This window comes from Diorhabda carinulata, chromosome 2 (assembly GCF_026250575.1).
Source record: "Diorhabda carinulata isolate Delta chromosome 2, icDioCari1.1, whole genome shotgun sequence".
Taxonomy (NCBI): domain Eukaryota; kingdom Metazoa; phylum Arthropoda; class Insecta; order Coleoptera; family Chrysomelidae; genus Diorhabda; species Diorhabda carinulata.
Window position 1 is genome coordinate 16,998,361 of NC_079461.1, and position 18,515 is coordinate 17,016,875.

The following is an 18,515-nucleotide window of genomic DNA, read 5'->3' on the forward strand; positions in this document are numbered from 1 at the left end:
CACAAGTCGATGGCAACGATAGTTAAATAGAACGAATCGTTTCCTCATCCATCAAATAGTCCAGATCTGGCCCCCAGTCACTACTGGCTATTCACTTATCTCAAAAAAATGCTCGTCGGTAAGAAATACAGCTCAAATGAATAATCAGTTGCTGGAACTGAAGCATATTTTTAAGCAAAAGACAAATCTTACTAAAAGCACGGCATCGAGTAGTTAAAGAAGCGTTGGAATGATTGCATTGCTCTAGAGAGAATCAATTTTTGTCTTAGTTAAACACACGAATTATTGAGTGATGTTTCATCTATACTTTTAAGTGAACACTACAGATTCTGCAAGTTTCTAGTTGACTAGTCTCCTACTGCAAAATTAGGTGTCTGGGAACAAATCGGGGTAGCTGATGTCCATCGTTTGTATACTTATAATCTATTGAAACCAGTATACAGCGTGAACCCTTGACCCGTCCACGTATTTTTGAGTGGTTTAAAAGTATTCAATAAAGTCAAGAAGTTGTTGAAGATGATTTACCTTCGGGTCGACCTTCCAAATTAATGATGAAAACATGGAAAAAGTCGGTAAACTATTTAGATCTGACTGTCGGCTAAGTATTCGTAGGATTGCTCAATCTATGGAAATTGACAAAACTGGTCACTCAAATCCTATCTTTTGAAAAACAACGAGCTCGCGTTGTATTGACACTTTGAATGCGAATGAATCATGGATCCTGCATCGAGCGACTTTTACCTATTTCCCAAGGTCAAATCTGCATTAGAAGGAACATAAGTTCAGTTTGGTGAAGCTGTGAAAGAAAAAGCGATGCACGTCCTGAAGAAAAAAACTTCCTGCACTATTTTGATCAGAAGGGATGATAAATAAATATAAAGTATCAAGAAAATATGAAATCACAAGTTATTTGATAGCAAAACCTCTTATTTGGATTTTTTTCTGTAGTTTTTGTTAAGCAGAACAGTTGAAAAAACACACGAAATTAGAATCATCGAAAATACTTTTATTATAACAATTTGATTAGCAATGATAATTTATACAAAATAGAAGATTGATATTACTTCTTATAACCGAAATTAGAATGATGCGTGTCATTAACATCTGTAAATAAAAACTTTTGTCGTTGTTTCAAGATTTTCCTCGCTTTTTTGGTAGTTTCTTCAAACTTTCCGCATATTTTCAAATTCTTCTCATACAATGTTATAATGCATAAGCTTTTGCCAGCTGCATCATAAGCTACAGCTGAAATTCTTAGAAAATTATTATTATCGTTAATATTTTCATGATATTCCTTAAGGAAAAGTTGACGATGGTTTTCTAATTTTCCCAGTAAGATGCATCATATTCAATTGAAAACAAAATAAATCAAAAGCTAAGTTCCCAATTCAAGAAGATTTTTTCTGACTCCCGTCTGTTCACCTTTTAATAAGGAATTTGGATCATTCCTACACGTATCATGAGGTTAAAGCTCAACGGGCCCCAAATGGAGTATTAAAAACAAAATTTATCAAATCCTTAGGTCCCAATTCAAGAAGATTTCCTCTAGTTTCGATCTGTTCACCAGTTAATAAGGAATTCAGAGGAATTCTACAAGTATCATGAGGATAGAACTCAACGGGCCCAAAATGAATTATTCTCAATGGGCCCCAAATGAAGTATTCCGAGTAATGTCTAAAGCATCGTATTCGATTGAAAACTAAATCTATCAAATGCTACGGTCCCAATTCAAGAAGATCGAGCGAAGCAACTTCTGATATACTGGTCTGGTAAAAATTGGGCTGCATAGTCATCTGCCCTGGGTTTTTCTTGTGCTTGAGTCTCTGCAGATCAACATCAACTTACATTGGAGATACACGTGGGAGGAAACTACCAAAATGGCACGGGCTGGAGGATGTCAGAGCTGAGTGAAGTCCCATTTCTTTGGACAGGACATCACACACTCGTAAATAAATGTTTTTTGTATAAAATAATGAATAATCTCGAAAAGTTTCTTTTCTGTATATTCTCTATTAGTCTCTATTAAATGAAGAAACGTGATGTAAAAATATCTGATTAAGTAAGTAAAATAGGCGTGTTTCAGTAGTAGACCTCAATATCTAGAAGGGAGAATAACAAAACCTCATAAATAACGTTTTTTACCATAATAAAGTCATAATAAAGCCACCTGTGAAAAGACACTTCAATACGATATATTAAGCGCCCTTTGCTTTTGCAAACACTAAACATATTTAAATGAACATCCTCCAGATTGGTCGCGCTCCTCGGGAAATTTCTCGTATAATGACCCATTTCGATGCAAACTACACTCTAGAAAATGCATACTGGCAGAAATCTGAGGAGAAAGTGCCTTTCTGTGATATATAAGTAGAAGCTGACTTGTTTCGTGCTCCAAGATTTTCCTTTATGTAGGGAGGACAAAGAGAACGATGAATGTTTATAACCGCATTCACTTTCTAGATGTTAGTTTTATGGTGAATCACAGTTATATATCTGTATAATATAATAGTACGAATATTCTTAGAGAAATGATGTTGAAAAGTTCTTCTTTCTCCTATTATTAATAATAATTCTGTTAGATTCAACGAAAAATCATTCCAAACTTTCAATTATATTGACGATCTTCAATGACTGGAAGTAAACTAAAATCTAATGACTCGACTTAATTGTTTTATACTGAATTTTCTCACCAATAAACTTTCTCCCGCGAAATTAATTCCAGCGGGAAAACCTCCTTGGCAGGAATCTTCATATTCATTCTTTGACCACTAAAGTATAGAGGGGGCTGTAAAGAACTGGCCCTTTCTCCCTATTTAAGCTACTATCAAATTTAGCAATTTGAATACTTTTAAACGCATACAACAATTTATTAAATAAGCTATATGCTCTTTAAACCGGATATTAACAGATCATTTAGTCTGCCCAATATACTTTCGGTCACAATCACTACAGCTGATTTATATATACCCCATTTTTCCAAATTTCGTACTTAGGATGGTCCAACAATTGTTTTAATGTATCATTGGATTTATAAACCAATTTAAGACCCACTTTACTGAATATTCCTTTCAATCCTTTTAAATAAAGAGGATTAAAGTTGTTTTATGGGCATTGCTGGAGAAGTAGAAAAATTTATGATAAATCCATCCAACAAACAGAGCTACCCAAACCACTATTGATGCGTGATCAAAGCATGATCACTACGCGCCTTAGCATCATCTATTGACTTAAATAAATATGCTTCCATACGATGGCCAATCAGATTCAACTGCAATCGGTCAAGAATATTGATTGTACTGTTTATTTAAATAAATATTTAATATATATATGGTGTTTGAGAGTTTGATATTTTTCTAAAATATCAGATATTGATACAAATTTGTGTTGTCATAGACCACCATAAGAAAACAAACAAATTTCATTCCAATATTAATAAAAAAAAGGTTATTTTGAACATTCACAAGAAAGAAATTGAAGCAAATCTTCATTTGCAGTCGATAAAATTGTGAGTAAAGTAGGAAATATCAAGAATTTATGCTGTATTGAGAAAATTCGAGGGCTGTCACTTAAATTTTGAGACATGGCAACACTGATGTGAATATGTCAAATCCATCATAAAGTTGGACATTTCTAATGGTGGACTGATTCAGAACGTGTTGTTTGAGTTGCTTACAGATAATTGGAACATTCATCTTGGTCAAAAATGGAATGAATTCATCTTCTATGACTTCTTTTGCTATATGCCTATCAACACGCTTCAATTTTGGTGCTGAAGCATCATCTGGAGCCTTATTTTTCCAATTAAATCGTGGTGACTTCACTACGGTATGAATTTCGTTAAGGTCGTCAAAAATCGACTAGAAAATACCAACTAAGTGCTTAAACTGATATTGTGATATCGTAATTTGCTATACAGTGAGATAGAGACATACTGGCCTCAGTATTACTACCACACATCCAAGATTTGTCCACGCTGGATACTGCATAATATGTAAAAGGCTCAAAAAAAATTCGTATTGATTGATGTGAAGAAATGCTCAAACAAATCCAATCGCGTTGCTTCAAAAAACGTCTATAAGATTGTGACAGGCGACGAATCGGTACACTAGATATTTTTTGCCAAAAAGATTTGAAAAAGTCATCAGAGAAGACGAACCATTATGACAATGCTAGCTCTCACACATCAGTTCAAACAAGAACGTTCTTGAACATTCAAAACATTCATCGCACATTCTTTGTTTGGCACTCAATTTTCTTTTAATGGTGATTTTCCGCGCCCTTTTTAGATTATTTTTTGACACAATTGCCTTTTTCAGTGCTTTTTATGACCTTTTAATTTCTTGGCACTGACTCTCCTTTCAGATCCCTTTCCATAGAATCTCTTTTGGATGTCGGATCATAGTGAAAGACTCGTAACCCTTTACTATCGATCAGAATACACGTCCTTGGTCCTCATAAAGAAATCTTCAAAAATACACTAATTTTTGTCATATTTGAATGATGATGCTGTATCCTTGGAATCTTTGCTGTGTAAACACTGGCATCTACTCTAATTTATTTTGTTCTTAGGAGCTAATCAATTGAAACAAGTTTTTCCACTAATTTAATGTTTTCTGGAGTAGTTAACGCCACAGAACCTTCCGTACGTGGGTCATACTCTAATGATTTTCGTCCTCAATTAAATTCATTCCAATATCGACTATTGCTCTCCAGTTCTTCATGTCCTGAATATGTTTGTTCTAGTTACTGACTCCTAGACTTTGAATATCTTGTACAATCTGATTTTTCCATAGATTTTTTGGTCTTCCTGGCAATTTTCCTTATCCCCTTTATCATTTCTACATTCTTTTGATGTGTTCATATCTTTGTATCATTTCCTTTAGTTGCACATCAACAGTTAAGACCCCAATACTCACCCAGGCTGGCAGAACTTGTTTCTCTTCGATATTGAGCCCTAATTTTTTCCTCCTTGTGTTAAAATAAAGTTCCAGAGTAATTTTTTATGTATTGTCATCAATTTCATTTTGTTTTTAGCTTATAGAATGAGCTTATAAGAAAGATCAACAAGAGTATGAATATTGATCAAAGTTCCTTGGAAGCTAATAATGTAATTGGAATATGTTTTTATACATCAATTTAAATCTACGAAAAAAAACACGAGAAAAATAATTCACAAAAGAAAAACATATACCCACATCAGACATTCGAATAAAAGAGAATAACTCAAACAAGTTTGTCTCAATAAATCTATTTTTCTTTGTATTCGAACTTACCAAGACCTGCCTGTCCGAAACAAAAAAGACATCCATCTGTGCCATTGATGACCGCGTGCACCACGTCCGTGAGGGCACTCGAACATATTTCTGTCTGGAAATAAATGAAATTTTTATTATAAAATCTGTTTTTATTTATTTCTTATACACCAGAGTAGATGGAAAATACTGAAGATGAAAATACCTTATCGATATTATTTTGTGTGTTTAGATTTGTTGATGGATGGAGAGGAGAGGTTGTATTATGATTATATGATTAGTTTTCTTCTATATTAATGATGTCATCTGTGAAAATTTTGAATAAATATAACATATTATACAGGTTGTTCCTGAATTTTTTCTTTATAGGTACTAGAACACCCAAATGAACGAAATGCATTGTTGGGTAAAAAGTACAATAAATAAAGGTCGCATCATACCCTCGTTTTGGTCGGAGATTGATTTTTTTTTTCAATTGGCAGGTATTGATGGGTACTTTCAATTCCTCAAATTATTTACCAGAAAATACATGTGGGAGGTACCGGAAAAATGGCCCAAAGTTCCAAAATCCCATTTTTCACCTATAACTACCGAAATATGACAGTTAGGGAATTCTTATTGGGCTAAAATCAAGGTCAATTCATTATCTAGAAAAATTGTCCTGACAACTTTTCTCGAAAATTTGATCATTTTTGAGATAACAAACCCCAAACGCCGTATTTGGAGCGCTGCCGGGGACGCAGAACAGCTCGCTCCACGAGTTCTCGTTGAAGCAGGTGGACAAGTTGTTCAATAACTCCTGTAAAAATTCATATTTTTTCATGATTTAAAATTCATTTGAAAGGGAAAAATCCGTAGCTATCACGGCATACTGACTATTGTTCCGAAAAATTTGTTTTCAATTTCGAAAACCCTGTCCAAATTTCTCTTTCCTCGATATTTTTAGACTATTATCCAATTCATCCATGTTTTTGTTAATAATTTTCGTTAATAATAATAATAATAATAAGATATTCGGTTGAATCTTTCTGAATTTTGGCGCATTGAAAGGTGTTAAACATGTTCAGAAAAATTCATTTCATTACATCCGGGTATATTGAAGGTATTTTTTTAAGGTCGTTTTTCTCGGATTTTTGGAGTTCTTAAAAATCCTGGGGTCTTTAAGGAACTAACAAATAATTAATTATCAGATCGCCCTCAAATGTACATGAGAATTTGCACCCCGAGAATTGTTAAGAAACTGAACATTCCTGGGGCACTCGCTGAAGGCCGTTATAATTTCGCGAATAGGAGGAACGTGGTGGCGCCATTTACAATTGGTCTTTACACTTCAAAACATCGAGATCAGTGTATTTTTAAACTCCTTGGCCTCGAATTCGAGAAGAAACTGACATATTCTGACATTGTAAACATTAGGCTCTTTCGAGCCCCCGTTTTCGCGAGAAATATTAATGTTGGGAGAAAAGTCATCTAAACCATTTTTGTAGACAATGAACTGATCTTCGTTTTAAGCCCAAAAAGAATTCCCTAACTGCCATATTTCGGTAGTTATTGGTGAAAAACGGGTTATTGGACCTTTGGGCCATTTTCCCGGTGCCTTCCACATGTTTTTTCTTGTAAAAAATTTGATGGTTGTAAGTACCCATCAATACCTGCCAATTGAAAAAAATCAATCCTTGAACAATCCTTGGTGGGTTGGTATATTTTCGACCTTTATTTACCATACTATAAATATAAAGTAAAATGGATTCGTTTCTGGAGTGCGACTCAATTTAAGCGAATCTTGAAACTACAAATGAGAGCTGTTAAATATTTACTCGGACTAAACAGCAGGGAGTTCTTTAAAAGATTAAAAATTCTGAAATTCTGACTCTTCCTTATTCATCTTTGAATACGTTTTTCTAATTCGTAAGCACGATTCTCCAATTTCAGAAAAATCTTGTTTGATATAGACATTAGGGCAAAAGTGCAAAGACGTGCCTTATTTTTACACTAGACTAGGCTCACCACCATCGAAAATAGCCTAGCACTCACACGTGCAAGACTCAAAAACTTGTGCTATTGACTTCAAAAGATCATCGGCCTTGTATAATTTTGAATGAGACACGACGGGCCTATCAAAATGTGAATGTTCTGATTCATTTGCAAAAATATCATTCAACATTTTTTTTTTGTTAAGCATACCATCAACAAATTTTAGTTTCTTTATGAACGCACTGTATATTTTCACGAAAATATCAAATATATATCTTGGGAATGGAACTTTTATAAACTCACATTGAGAATTTCGAAGAGATTAAATACCATAAAACTTATTTGGCTCGCGTAACTGCGGTTATCCCCAGCACATAATTATAAGGAAACAGTCAGATTCTAAATCACATGTTAAATTGCCCAAAAAAAGTCGCAACTGCATAGTTACACGAGTCATGTAACGCAGAAAACGATTTCCGACAAAGTTCTACACCTTACTTCCATTTCCGAAACAGTAAGGAAGCTCAAACGACATAAAACTTTTAAATAAAAACTCAAATAAAACCAAAGTACTTTCGACAATTAATATAAAGCTATACAGACAGTAGATGTCACTCTTAATAAGTTCTTCCAAATTTTATAATTGCCTACAAATATCTCAACATTCATTATATTTCCATTATCATATGAATTATATTAGTATACACTAAAAGTGTTTGCCCACACACTTCATTAGAAACAATCGATATTTGATATTTCTTTACAGGATGTCCCGTGACGAGTTAAAACTATATTTATATGGCGATAGTTTTAACAAAAATATTTTCAAAAATGGTTCTAACGGAAATCGACCGTAACTTTGTTATTTTGGATAGAACACCCGGTATATTGATAAATTTTTGAAATGAATGTGACATTTTTAATAAACTTTTGAAATTTGTTTTCTAAAAATGTATATTAAATTTTTTGTAAAAAATTTGACCGTTGCAGACCCTTATAAAAATATTGTCAGACGTATTTGAATCTATGTTCAAAAATGTTTCGTTTTATACATAGTATCTATAGAAAGTGTTCAAAGTTCAACCTCATAAATATCAAATTTCTAAAAAGTGTTCAAAGTTTAACTTCATAAATATCAAATTGCTTAATTGTTTTCAATAGAACTACCCAGCTTTTTCTATTTTTATGCATTCAGAGGTAAAAAATAAGGCTAAACTTTTCTAGACCTAAACCTCCCGTTATCCAGATATTAAATACTTTTCTTAAATTTTTAGAAATGCACGTGTGGTCTAAATTTTATTTTGACTCGTTGATACAAGCACTAGAAAATGAAAAGTATTTTCTTCATCTTGTCAAGGTCTGTGAAAAAAATCAAATCAAATTGTATTTACTATTCCAACTTTAAGACTTTTCTTGTTTTGATTTTTTATGTATACTTTCAGTAGGCTTTGTATTAAATGACACTTATTTAATTGTCATTAGTCAATTTTTAATACTTTCGGAAACCGTTAAAATGGCTCGTTCTGAAGTTAATAACGGAGAGAAATTTGATATTTATGAAATTAAACTTTGAACACTTTTTATACACACCTTGTATAGAATGAACAATTTTTCAACCTAGAGTCAAATACTGCAGCAAGCAAATAGGAATCATTTTTATATCTTTAAGGGTATCCTCCTAAAAAATAATTTATAATGGTTGCAACGGTCAAATTTTTTACCAAAAAATTAATAACTCAAAAAGTATGTATTTTACGAAGAAAGTTTTTTGACAAAAGTATACTAAAATTTCACGTTAATTTCAGAAATGTATTAATATATACGGTGTTCTATTGAAAATAACAAAGTTACAGTCGACTTCCGGTAGAACCGGAAGTCGGTCATCTTTGAAAATATTTCAGTTAAAAAGATCGTATCCAAAAACTTGAAAATACAAATTATAAGTAGAACATTGCTTTCTGACTTTCCTGTCTAATATGTTCACCAACAACTCAATAGGGTTGAAGTTAGGTGACTGTGATTGTGACTAGTGACTGTAGAAGTACTCAAAAGCAGATCTCTGAATTCATTGATCTGAGCTGCTATTTCTGAGTCTATCAGACGTCAATCACGTTTACTGGTCAATATAACACGTTTATCTTCAGCGGTTGTGGTTTTTCAAGGTCGCTCTAAACGTTTTTTCTTGCGAAAGCTTCTGGTGGGTGCAATTTTTTTTGGTTCCTTTCTATAACTAATAATTCTGACCGACAACAATGTATATACGAAAAAGATGTCTTGGTCCATTCACAAACCGTTCTGGGTCTCTTAAATTTGGTTCCAAACTATAATCATAACCACCAAAGAAATAATTCACATATGAAGAATAATAAACAAATCAGGTACTTGCAAGTTTGATTTGTCGCATTCACTGACAACATATGAAGAATGCCAAATAAAGGACGCTGTTAACTAAGTTGGAATTTCTGGAGCTCTTAGTGATATTCATAGTGAACACACTGTTGATACTACGACAACACCAACACTCTCAATCATACTGAAATTGAGAATTGAGAGTGAACTTTACCTCTAGTCTCTGAAGATGATAGCTTGGTTATAGACGCGTCAGACAGTGTAATTGTGAGTGTTGGAGTTGTTGTAGTGACAACAGTGTGTTCATAGCAGACACTATTATTTTTAATTTATGAGACACCTTTTGACATTTTTCTTGACAATATGAGAGGGAAAGTTGAAGAGTATTAGTTTAAAATTTGATTAATGGTTTTTGTGGAGGCAAAAAACTTTTGACCGGTAGTGTATATATCTCAGATCAGAAGATAGATTACACGCCAAATCGTACGTTGACAAATGTTCAGTTTTTAATATAACTGTTGAGAAAAGCCTTTTCGGCATGACTGTTATTAATAGATTATTACGGAATTTCTTCGTAAAACTTTAATCAAACATTACAACTAGTGGTTGTATTTTTGATATTTTGTTCCATATTTCATCTAAGCGCTCGACAATATACAATATGAATCATTTATATTGAAAAAACACACGTGAACAACGGATCCATCGATTTCCAAAGAGGTTTTTGAGCAGACGATTTCATGTGAAAAGAAACTACCTAGCTCTGGAGATCTAGATGGTCAAATGTCAATTTGTTTTAATCGTTGTTTACCACAATTCTTTGTCGAGTAGAACCAGAAAAGTACTATTCACGCAACTATTACCAACAAGGTTTCTATTCCCCGCGCTCAGAAACTAAATAACCACCTTCCGCATCGTTACAAAAACAAAACATCAACGGCAGTAAAAAGGATGGTACCAAGTAGAAAAAACTAAGTCGAATCGTCATCCTTATCGAAGCCAAGAACGCAAGAACACAGATCAATTATCCAAACGAAATCAGCGCAGATCAAGCTGGCAAAGCTGTGTAGCTCGCATGGACTGAAATCCACTTCACATATGTCCCCGGTGGGCATGTATTTCCTCGTGGAAACCGCCGTCAGAAGTTTACTCCTTCTTCTTGATTACTTTCCCTGCGTCCTCCAATCAATACATGCACCCTTTATATTCTTCTATTTCGTTGTCATCTTTTTTATACTACATCTCTTTTTTCCGACATGATTCAGTCATCCACTGGGCAGACTCAACCTCGACCACTACGTTCCTTTTCCACTGGTGTGGGCCTGGTGCCTCTGACTGCCAATTGTGATACATGCCACCTCACTCTAAGAGTCGTTAGTCCTCCAGGACATTTTTGGTGAAGGTTATCGTTGGATTCTATTTGTCTTCAGAGTTAAACATCGCCTCATCAAAGATCTCTGGTATATTATCTTGATCCAGAATGCCTTCCAGCTCTTGACAGTATGTCTCAAATCTATAGAATGGAAAGACATACTTTAAATCTACTTCGTTTCATGCTGGGTATTCCGGAGATTCCTCGCAGTTGTATCAGTACAGGTTTGCCCAAAAGCACCCGTGCTAAGCTAGTATCTGCGTCAGTTTGTTCGCATTGAGCATTCAGCAGTTTCTATGAGAAAAATCATCTCATGTCTTTTGCCATCGTTGATCACTCGCTTATCTTTCGAGAGTTTTGATATGGTGTTTGTAGTTTCTTTTTTGGAGTAAGACACTCTTACTTTTTTCAGCTAGCTGCTCATTTCTGCCAGTTTCTGGGCGCTCACAGTTTTTGCCTGTTTTATTGGTTTTTAGGACATGGGTATACAAGATGACCGACTGATTGGGTTCATCCATAATTAACTACTTGAGAGAATTTCGAAATGCTCCCTCATCCATAGAATTAAGCGTGTTTGAGGTTATAAAATTAATTATCAATTAATCCACCATAGAATGATAACATATTAGAAATTTCATTTTACTCTTATGACCACGTATTTAACTCATATTCATCAACCGTTCATTGAATCTCTAAAGTTTCATTACTTCTCTTAAATCTGATCTGGATTTAGAGCAGCTGCGCTCAAACTCCACTTCTGTGTAAATTTCTACTTTCAATGGTAAATGATGAAGCGCAACAAGTTGAATTTGGTATCGCTCGTCTTGAACTTTATCAATTTTCGGACTCTGTGGGTGAATTTCTACTCTCGACTTATACATTCCCGTTGCAAAATTATGTAAAATTGAATTCCAGTTATTACTTTGGTGACATATTTTAGAGAAATCTCAAAATATGTCAAAATTAAGTTGTGAATTAACTTTCTTCAACGTAAAACCGCGAAATTCTGTGAGTATAATACGACGATAGTCCAAGAAGTGCCTGATCCAACAAATGACACAAAAAAATGATGGAAAACATCATTTTTAAACGTAGCTTTTAGCTCCATACAGTTTTTCCAGCGGTGTTCAATAATTTAGATCCCTTTTTATAATAAGAATCATGAAGCTCCTCAAATGACCACCAAGCCATTTTTTAAGTCTAGATATAGAAAATAATCCAATCTGTATTTGTATCTTTATTAATTTATATCCTAACCAAAATCCTATAACAAGATTCATTTGAAATAACAAAGTTCTTTGTGTTTATTATCTGGAAAAACGAAAGATTTGATTAATAAATAAAATGAATATAATAAAAAATGTGTTATAGTGAAGAATTTTGGAGAAACTTCATATAAATTCGATATAAAACAATATTTTAGGGGCAATATGAAACGAAATCAATCGGTGCCCACCCTTTAAATAGGCAAGTGCCCCAGATGTTACATTACTTCCATTCAATATATGGATGAAGTTTATGGCCTGTTTTTATTATCGTAGATGCATGTTCCTTACACAGTAAAAATAATGGAAGATATAAATCAAGTTTTACATACACTATACCACAAAGAAAATATGCATTATGTGTCATTCGGTAATATGTCAAGGGCGTTTGTGCGAAAAATTTTCGGAGATTATATAATGTACAAACATGTAGGGTGTCCAGAAGGATTTATTTGCCCCGTGTAATATTGTTTGTCATATGTCTAGATTAACGATTTGATACACATTTCTCAACTCCTCTCTTCAATCAAGCAAAATTGATTTCAGAATATTTTTTACATCAATTAATTATTGTACAGTGTGTTCATGAAGTAGCATAACTAAAAATAAGCTGATTTCACGTTTTGCCAAAATAACTCTATGTACTATTAAGAAGTTCCATAATAAGTTAGACTTTTTGGAACCGTTGGTAAGTTTCATACTGAACACACTGTGTACACCACCTCTACACCTCTGACTCGCGTTTCGATACCCAAGTTATCCTCTTCAGAAACTGAAGGTGAACTGTTTACCTTCAGTCTCTGAAGACGATGTTAATGATGGTGTTCATATAGTTGTAGAATTATTTTTAGATGATCATGATCACAAAACGAACGTTTATAAATCAAAATAATGATTCAAAAAGTAGATATGATCAACAAGGATGCGTAGTTAATTACTTTGAGGCTGCACAAGTGAGGTACGATCAGGCTTAGTATTATGAAGAATTTTATCAACGAATAAGAAATCAACGTATATAACAAAAGTTAAATTTCTTTCTTTCAGAGAATGTGAACAAGGAATTACATGTTTGAACTTTCTAAAAAGTGAAAGTCCTAAAGCTTTGACTAACACCCAGTAGAATAGACCCGTGGAAAACCAATTAGGGTCAACTCGAAGGTTAACTTGCCGATTAAAGTTTTTTCACATCAGTCAAGAGCTGAAGATAAAGATAAGAAATGTCCAGAGAACAGAGCTGTGATCATAGATGATAAAAAATATTTCACCTCATCACATTCAGAAATTTAGAATATAAATCCAAAAAGATATCTGAAGTTGAGGTGTTGATCTGGTGTGCGATATCCAAAACATTTCACGTCCTTATCTCGGGCAAGTAAAAGTGAGGCGTTGAATGAACAAATTTATACACGAAGATGCTTCCAAAATTGGTTAGAATAACCAGAAAATGGTTAGAGGCTCACAACATACCATATATTAAAAAAACAGTAGTGATGTTATGAAGCAGGCAATATTGGCGGTAATCAATAGAGAGCTGGGTTTAGATAGAGCTTCATCTCAATTGCGTCGATACTTCAAGAAAAAACAGCCATGAAAGTAGATAAGAAAACTGGAAAAATCGGATGTGTTCACAGATTAAAAAGAGCTTAAGCTGCAACTTATTTTGTTATCTATGAAAGATGCACGTCGATTAGCGTACAAACTGGTAACTAGAAATAATATTCCTCATAGATTTAGCGGTAATCATTGGCGAAGATTGGATCAGTGGATTTTCTATGAGACACCCTGATATTAGTAAGCGTTCACCGGTAGATTCTTCGGCGATACGTGCTATGGGGTTCAACCACGTAGCTATAACTTAATTCCATTAATTTTTTACTGAATTTTAGTTAGTGGGACCTATATACCACCTATGCTGTTCTTTCCACATAAAAAATAGCAATAGTTGAACTGGGTCTGCCACTTGAAGGATGTAAGCTGGTTACCATCAAAAATGGATCAAAAATCTACAAAGTTTATAACTTTTTGACGGGTATGTAACACATACGAAGAGTATTGGTCTTAATGATCTTACTCGAGACAATGTGATTTGAATATACTCTCCACCCCACTGTTTTCACCGCAATCAACTCTTAGATATTTCTTTAATGACCTATAAGCGTTTACTAGGAGAAAGAAGTTCGAATTTGGATAAGATCTAATTCTGAAAAATTGTTGACATTATTTCAAATTTCTACTTTATTTGTAGCTGCGTTAATAAGAGCAAAGCGATTAAAATTGCTTCAGAGGAAGAATAATTTGGCCTCCTCTTTTATTGATGACGTTTTTATCTCCACGGCTATAATAACATTGAGTTAGTGGATCAAGATCAAGCTGCTGACAAAGAACTCCACAAGGAAATTACTGAAGAGGTTCATTTAAAAGTGACGAGCTCTACAAAAGTGTCTCAAAGTTGTACAGAACAAACAAAGAACGTCCAAAATAAAAGGGTAAACAGTTCATCAGCAAATTCAAATGAGTTAGAAAAAGCTGAAAAAAATCTTGTTATTGAAGAGGCTAAGAAAGTGAAGCGCACTAAAATAAAACTTCCTTAGAGAATGAAAAGAATGTCATTAGAAAGAATCCAAACTAGAAAAATAGAAAGATACATTGTCAAAAAAATATTTAAGTTTAAAAAACTCCGTTTTTGTCTGTGGGTTGTGTTCTCCCTAACTTAACTAGAAAGAAATATTCCAAAAGTTATTTTTACAAAATTTTGTACCTCATTTCCTTGTTTGAATTTTTCTAATAATCTTGGTAGGAAATTATTACAAACACCAGATGCTGTTTGAACTATATCTGGAGGTGTTTTCTTAAATTATAAATGTTCGTACTCTATTTTATGAGCAAATATGAGCAGTTTCACTATAAAAAAAAAAACAACCAATAGAACTATTCTCGTTTGGAAAGTTGATAGCAACAATAATTGTGTCAAGTTTTGTTCGCTAATCGTGATTGATATGAAACAATTTATAGCTATCATAATAACAATAGAAAAACTCTAGGACAATGACCTTAGTTTTAATATAACAAGTTCGACCATTTCTTGTTATTTGCCTGGCCTATATCTGTAGATACATATATAAAAACAGAAGGGACCCTTGCTACACTAAAACTTAAAAACCTCAAGAAACCGAATTTATATGGAACAGTTCCATTGTAGGAATTTAAAAATCTCAGAAAGATTGAACACGACTTTTACATTTGTGCTTTTTCTACTGCAGGTTGATCAGTTCTCGCGTTTCGTAGAAAGAGAAGACAGATGTGAAAAATGAGGGGTAGTTAAACATAGACGTATCTTGGATTGCAGTCAATTTATATTTTTTAATAGAATTAAATAGCCTGGGTATATTTTGTTACTAAATCAAATACAAAATCCATATTAATAACTCTCACAACAGTGATCTACGAGGCCCGTTTTTTTCAAACTCCGATAGGCTATAAATAGAAAACAAGTTCATATAAAACATTAATTTTATTACCATAAGACTGGTGAACTCACTTTTCTAACTAAGTAGTGATGAAGAACTTAAGCAGAGTGTAAACAAAGAAGGGCTGCTAGTTAAGATTTGTGATAAACAAATAAAGAATAATATTTATATAAGGTACGTTTTAGTCTGCGAAGCTCTCGCACTACACACTCCGCTATTGTTGACATTCAGGCGTCAGTCGGCGTTGTGCTACAGCCACGTAAACATGTCTGCCACTATTGATGCAGAAATCCATCAGAGAATGAGTCGTGTGTATGGGGAGAACTTCATGAGTGATGGTGTTGTGCGTGAATGTGAGTGTTTGTGAGTGTTGGTGTATTGGTAGTTTGAACAGTGTATTCAGTATGAACATCGTCAACGGTTCCAGTAATGCCAACTTGGTGTGCGACAGCTCGCATTGTCGTAGTGGAGAATGATTCCTCTACTGCTAAAGATCTTTCTCTCAAAACTTGAGTAGCAACCCTCGTAACTAGATGAATTGACAAATTAATGAATGCAGTTATAGCGACAAAAAGTAATCAATCAAATCAAAGTTTCAAGTGAAAATTATTTAGAAACTTTAATAATAGTTTTGGTTTCGTTATTAAAATTATAGACTTTCTTGCTAAAACGTGGCACGCCACTGCCACATTGCGACAGTACAACTCCAAAATAATAAATTACACTGCAATTGTATTCATTAACTACCCCGTGCCTGACTACGTTACGACGATCCGTTTGTTTTACATAAATTGAAAAAAAAATCGGGATAGATGGTGCTGTTTATGCTAATCGATGAAAAAAAACCACTTATAATAATCGAAACTTTACGAACGGCTAATTGAAAAGTAATTGATATGCCTAACAGCGATTAACAGCGATTACAAATTCAGAAGTTGAAAAAGAAGAGCTGTGCTAACTATTTTATTTTTTGGTTGAATTTTGAATGAATAGAATGTGCTACGTTTCTTTTTTTTTGTTTTCTAGCATATTAACCTTGTCAAGGCCGGTCGTGCTCTAATATTGAATCCCCAACAGTGGAGGATCCGTTTGACTCTAACGAGGCGATACATCGCAAGACGAAGACGAAGACGAAGAATTTGAAAGTTACGTCTTGGACGATCAAGTTTCACAACGTTTCTTAATTCAAATCGCTTTTCTGCTAATTTCCATAATTTTAAATTAATTTCAAATTAAACATAATCATAACACACGATTACAACTTTTTGGATCATTATATTTCAGAAGCAGTGACTTATAGAAAAAAAAGGTTTCGTACATTTTTGTAGATAATTTTATGATTTACAATTGAGGTATTTTTATGATACAATTTATCGTTTTACTGATAATCGTAAAAAGCCCACGTTTTGACTTTTGACCTTTTGAATAAAATTTTTTCCATACACGTGAATCATAAGAAAGTCTCAAATTTGATTTTTAATTACATTTTAAGCAATTTTACTGATATCCAGCATGGTGGGAGCTTATGTAACTTCAAATGTCTAAATTGACCGGACTAATCACCAATTTCGACCCGTAACTGTGGACTTCATTTAATTTTGGTAATGTTTAAAACACAGGTAGAAAGTTCTATTGGGCCCAATTTAACATTCTGTGATATTGGAAACTACATGAATGCTATTTCATCAGAAAATGATAGAGTTTTAGATGAGAAAAATTTAATCATGGCCAAATATTTCCGACCGGTCATGATTTAATTAACTCGCCATGTAAGCTGAACCGACAAGACCGTTGGTTGGCTGCTGGAATATTTAATGGCAAATTCCTGAACGGAACCGATCAATTCTAAACGCAACGAACGGGTGAGATGCCTCTGAAAAACCCTTTTATTCCCGTTAATTCCTCTTTTTTATTGCGAAAAAGAGTTAAACAAGAGATACAAATATTTATCAGTAATAGCAAGTTTTAATTTCCCATTAAGTATTTAAAAAAATCATGTTTTCGAGAATATTGGCCCTCCATTAAACAAATTAACAACAACTTTAAACATTATATTTTTCTGCATATAATAGTTTTTTATTGCTTCAATCGAAAATGGACTTCACCAGTGAGCTGACAATTGGATATGACCCACTCCAGACTATGCCTGCGTTATGAAAGAACTGGATTCTTTGATAGGCGATCTGGAATAGGCAGATTTACAACCGCTCGTGATGACCGTTCAAGTGCAACGACAACTCTTTGAGGTGCCTGGAATAACCATTAATCAGATTAGAACAAAAGAAATCTGTTCTGTTCTTAGATTAGACCAGAATATACCTCCATGGTAGCAACCAAAGAAGTAAAGTGTACTTAAGATCAAGGAGTGATTTGCAGATTGCTGCTTAGACGAGTGGAGTGCTCATGAAGGTGATTCTAAAAACTAATTATCACTTTCGTATTTGTTTGTTTGTGGTACGTGGTTCCAGAAGGAAGTCAAACGTGAGCTGGATCTGCATCTCAAAAAACGATGAATTTAATAACTTCGCGAGACGATGAGTTCTTAGTGTGTGACTGGTAACAGTCGACGAGACTCTAGTAGCAATTATTCCATTCTATTCACTCGAAAGTATCTCCTTCATAGGGCAGCACTATGCTTGAAAAGAATTTATAAGTCAAAACATTACACTAATGGAAAATATTTTTCGGTTATCTTGGAATTCTTAATTTACTGAATGAGGATAGGCAGTAACGACGTCGAGCTCAAAATCCTGCCTCATCAGAGAGGCAGGAAAGGTGAAGGATATTTCCTAATAGGATACTAGCAAGCAAAAATTGATTTCTCGAGAATAGAGAC

The 18,515-nt window shown here is 33.9% G+C and overlaps 1 protein-coding gene across 1 annotated transcript in view; it reads right to left on the bottom strand.

The window, feature by feature from the left end:
• Positions 1–18,515, bottom strand: part of LOC130903783 (kinesin-like protein CG14535) — a 256,050-nt gene that overhangs the window by 23,679 nt on the left and 213,856 nt on the right. Inside the window, exon 4 of the mRNA XM_057816111.1 lies at positions 5,274–5,367. Within this exon, the coding sequence (XP_057672094.1) occupies positions 5,274–5,367 (94 nt within the window). The remainder of the gene's footprint in view (positions 1–5,273; positions 5,368–18,515) is intronic.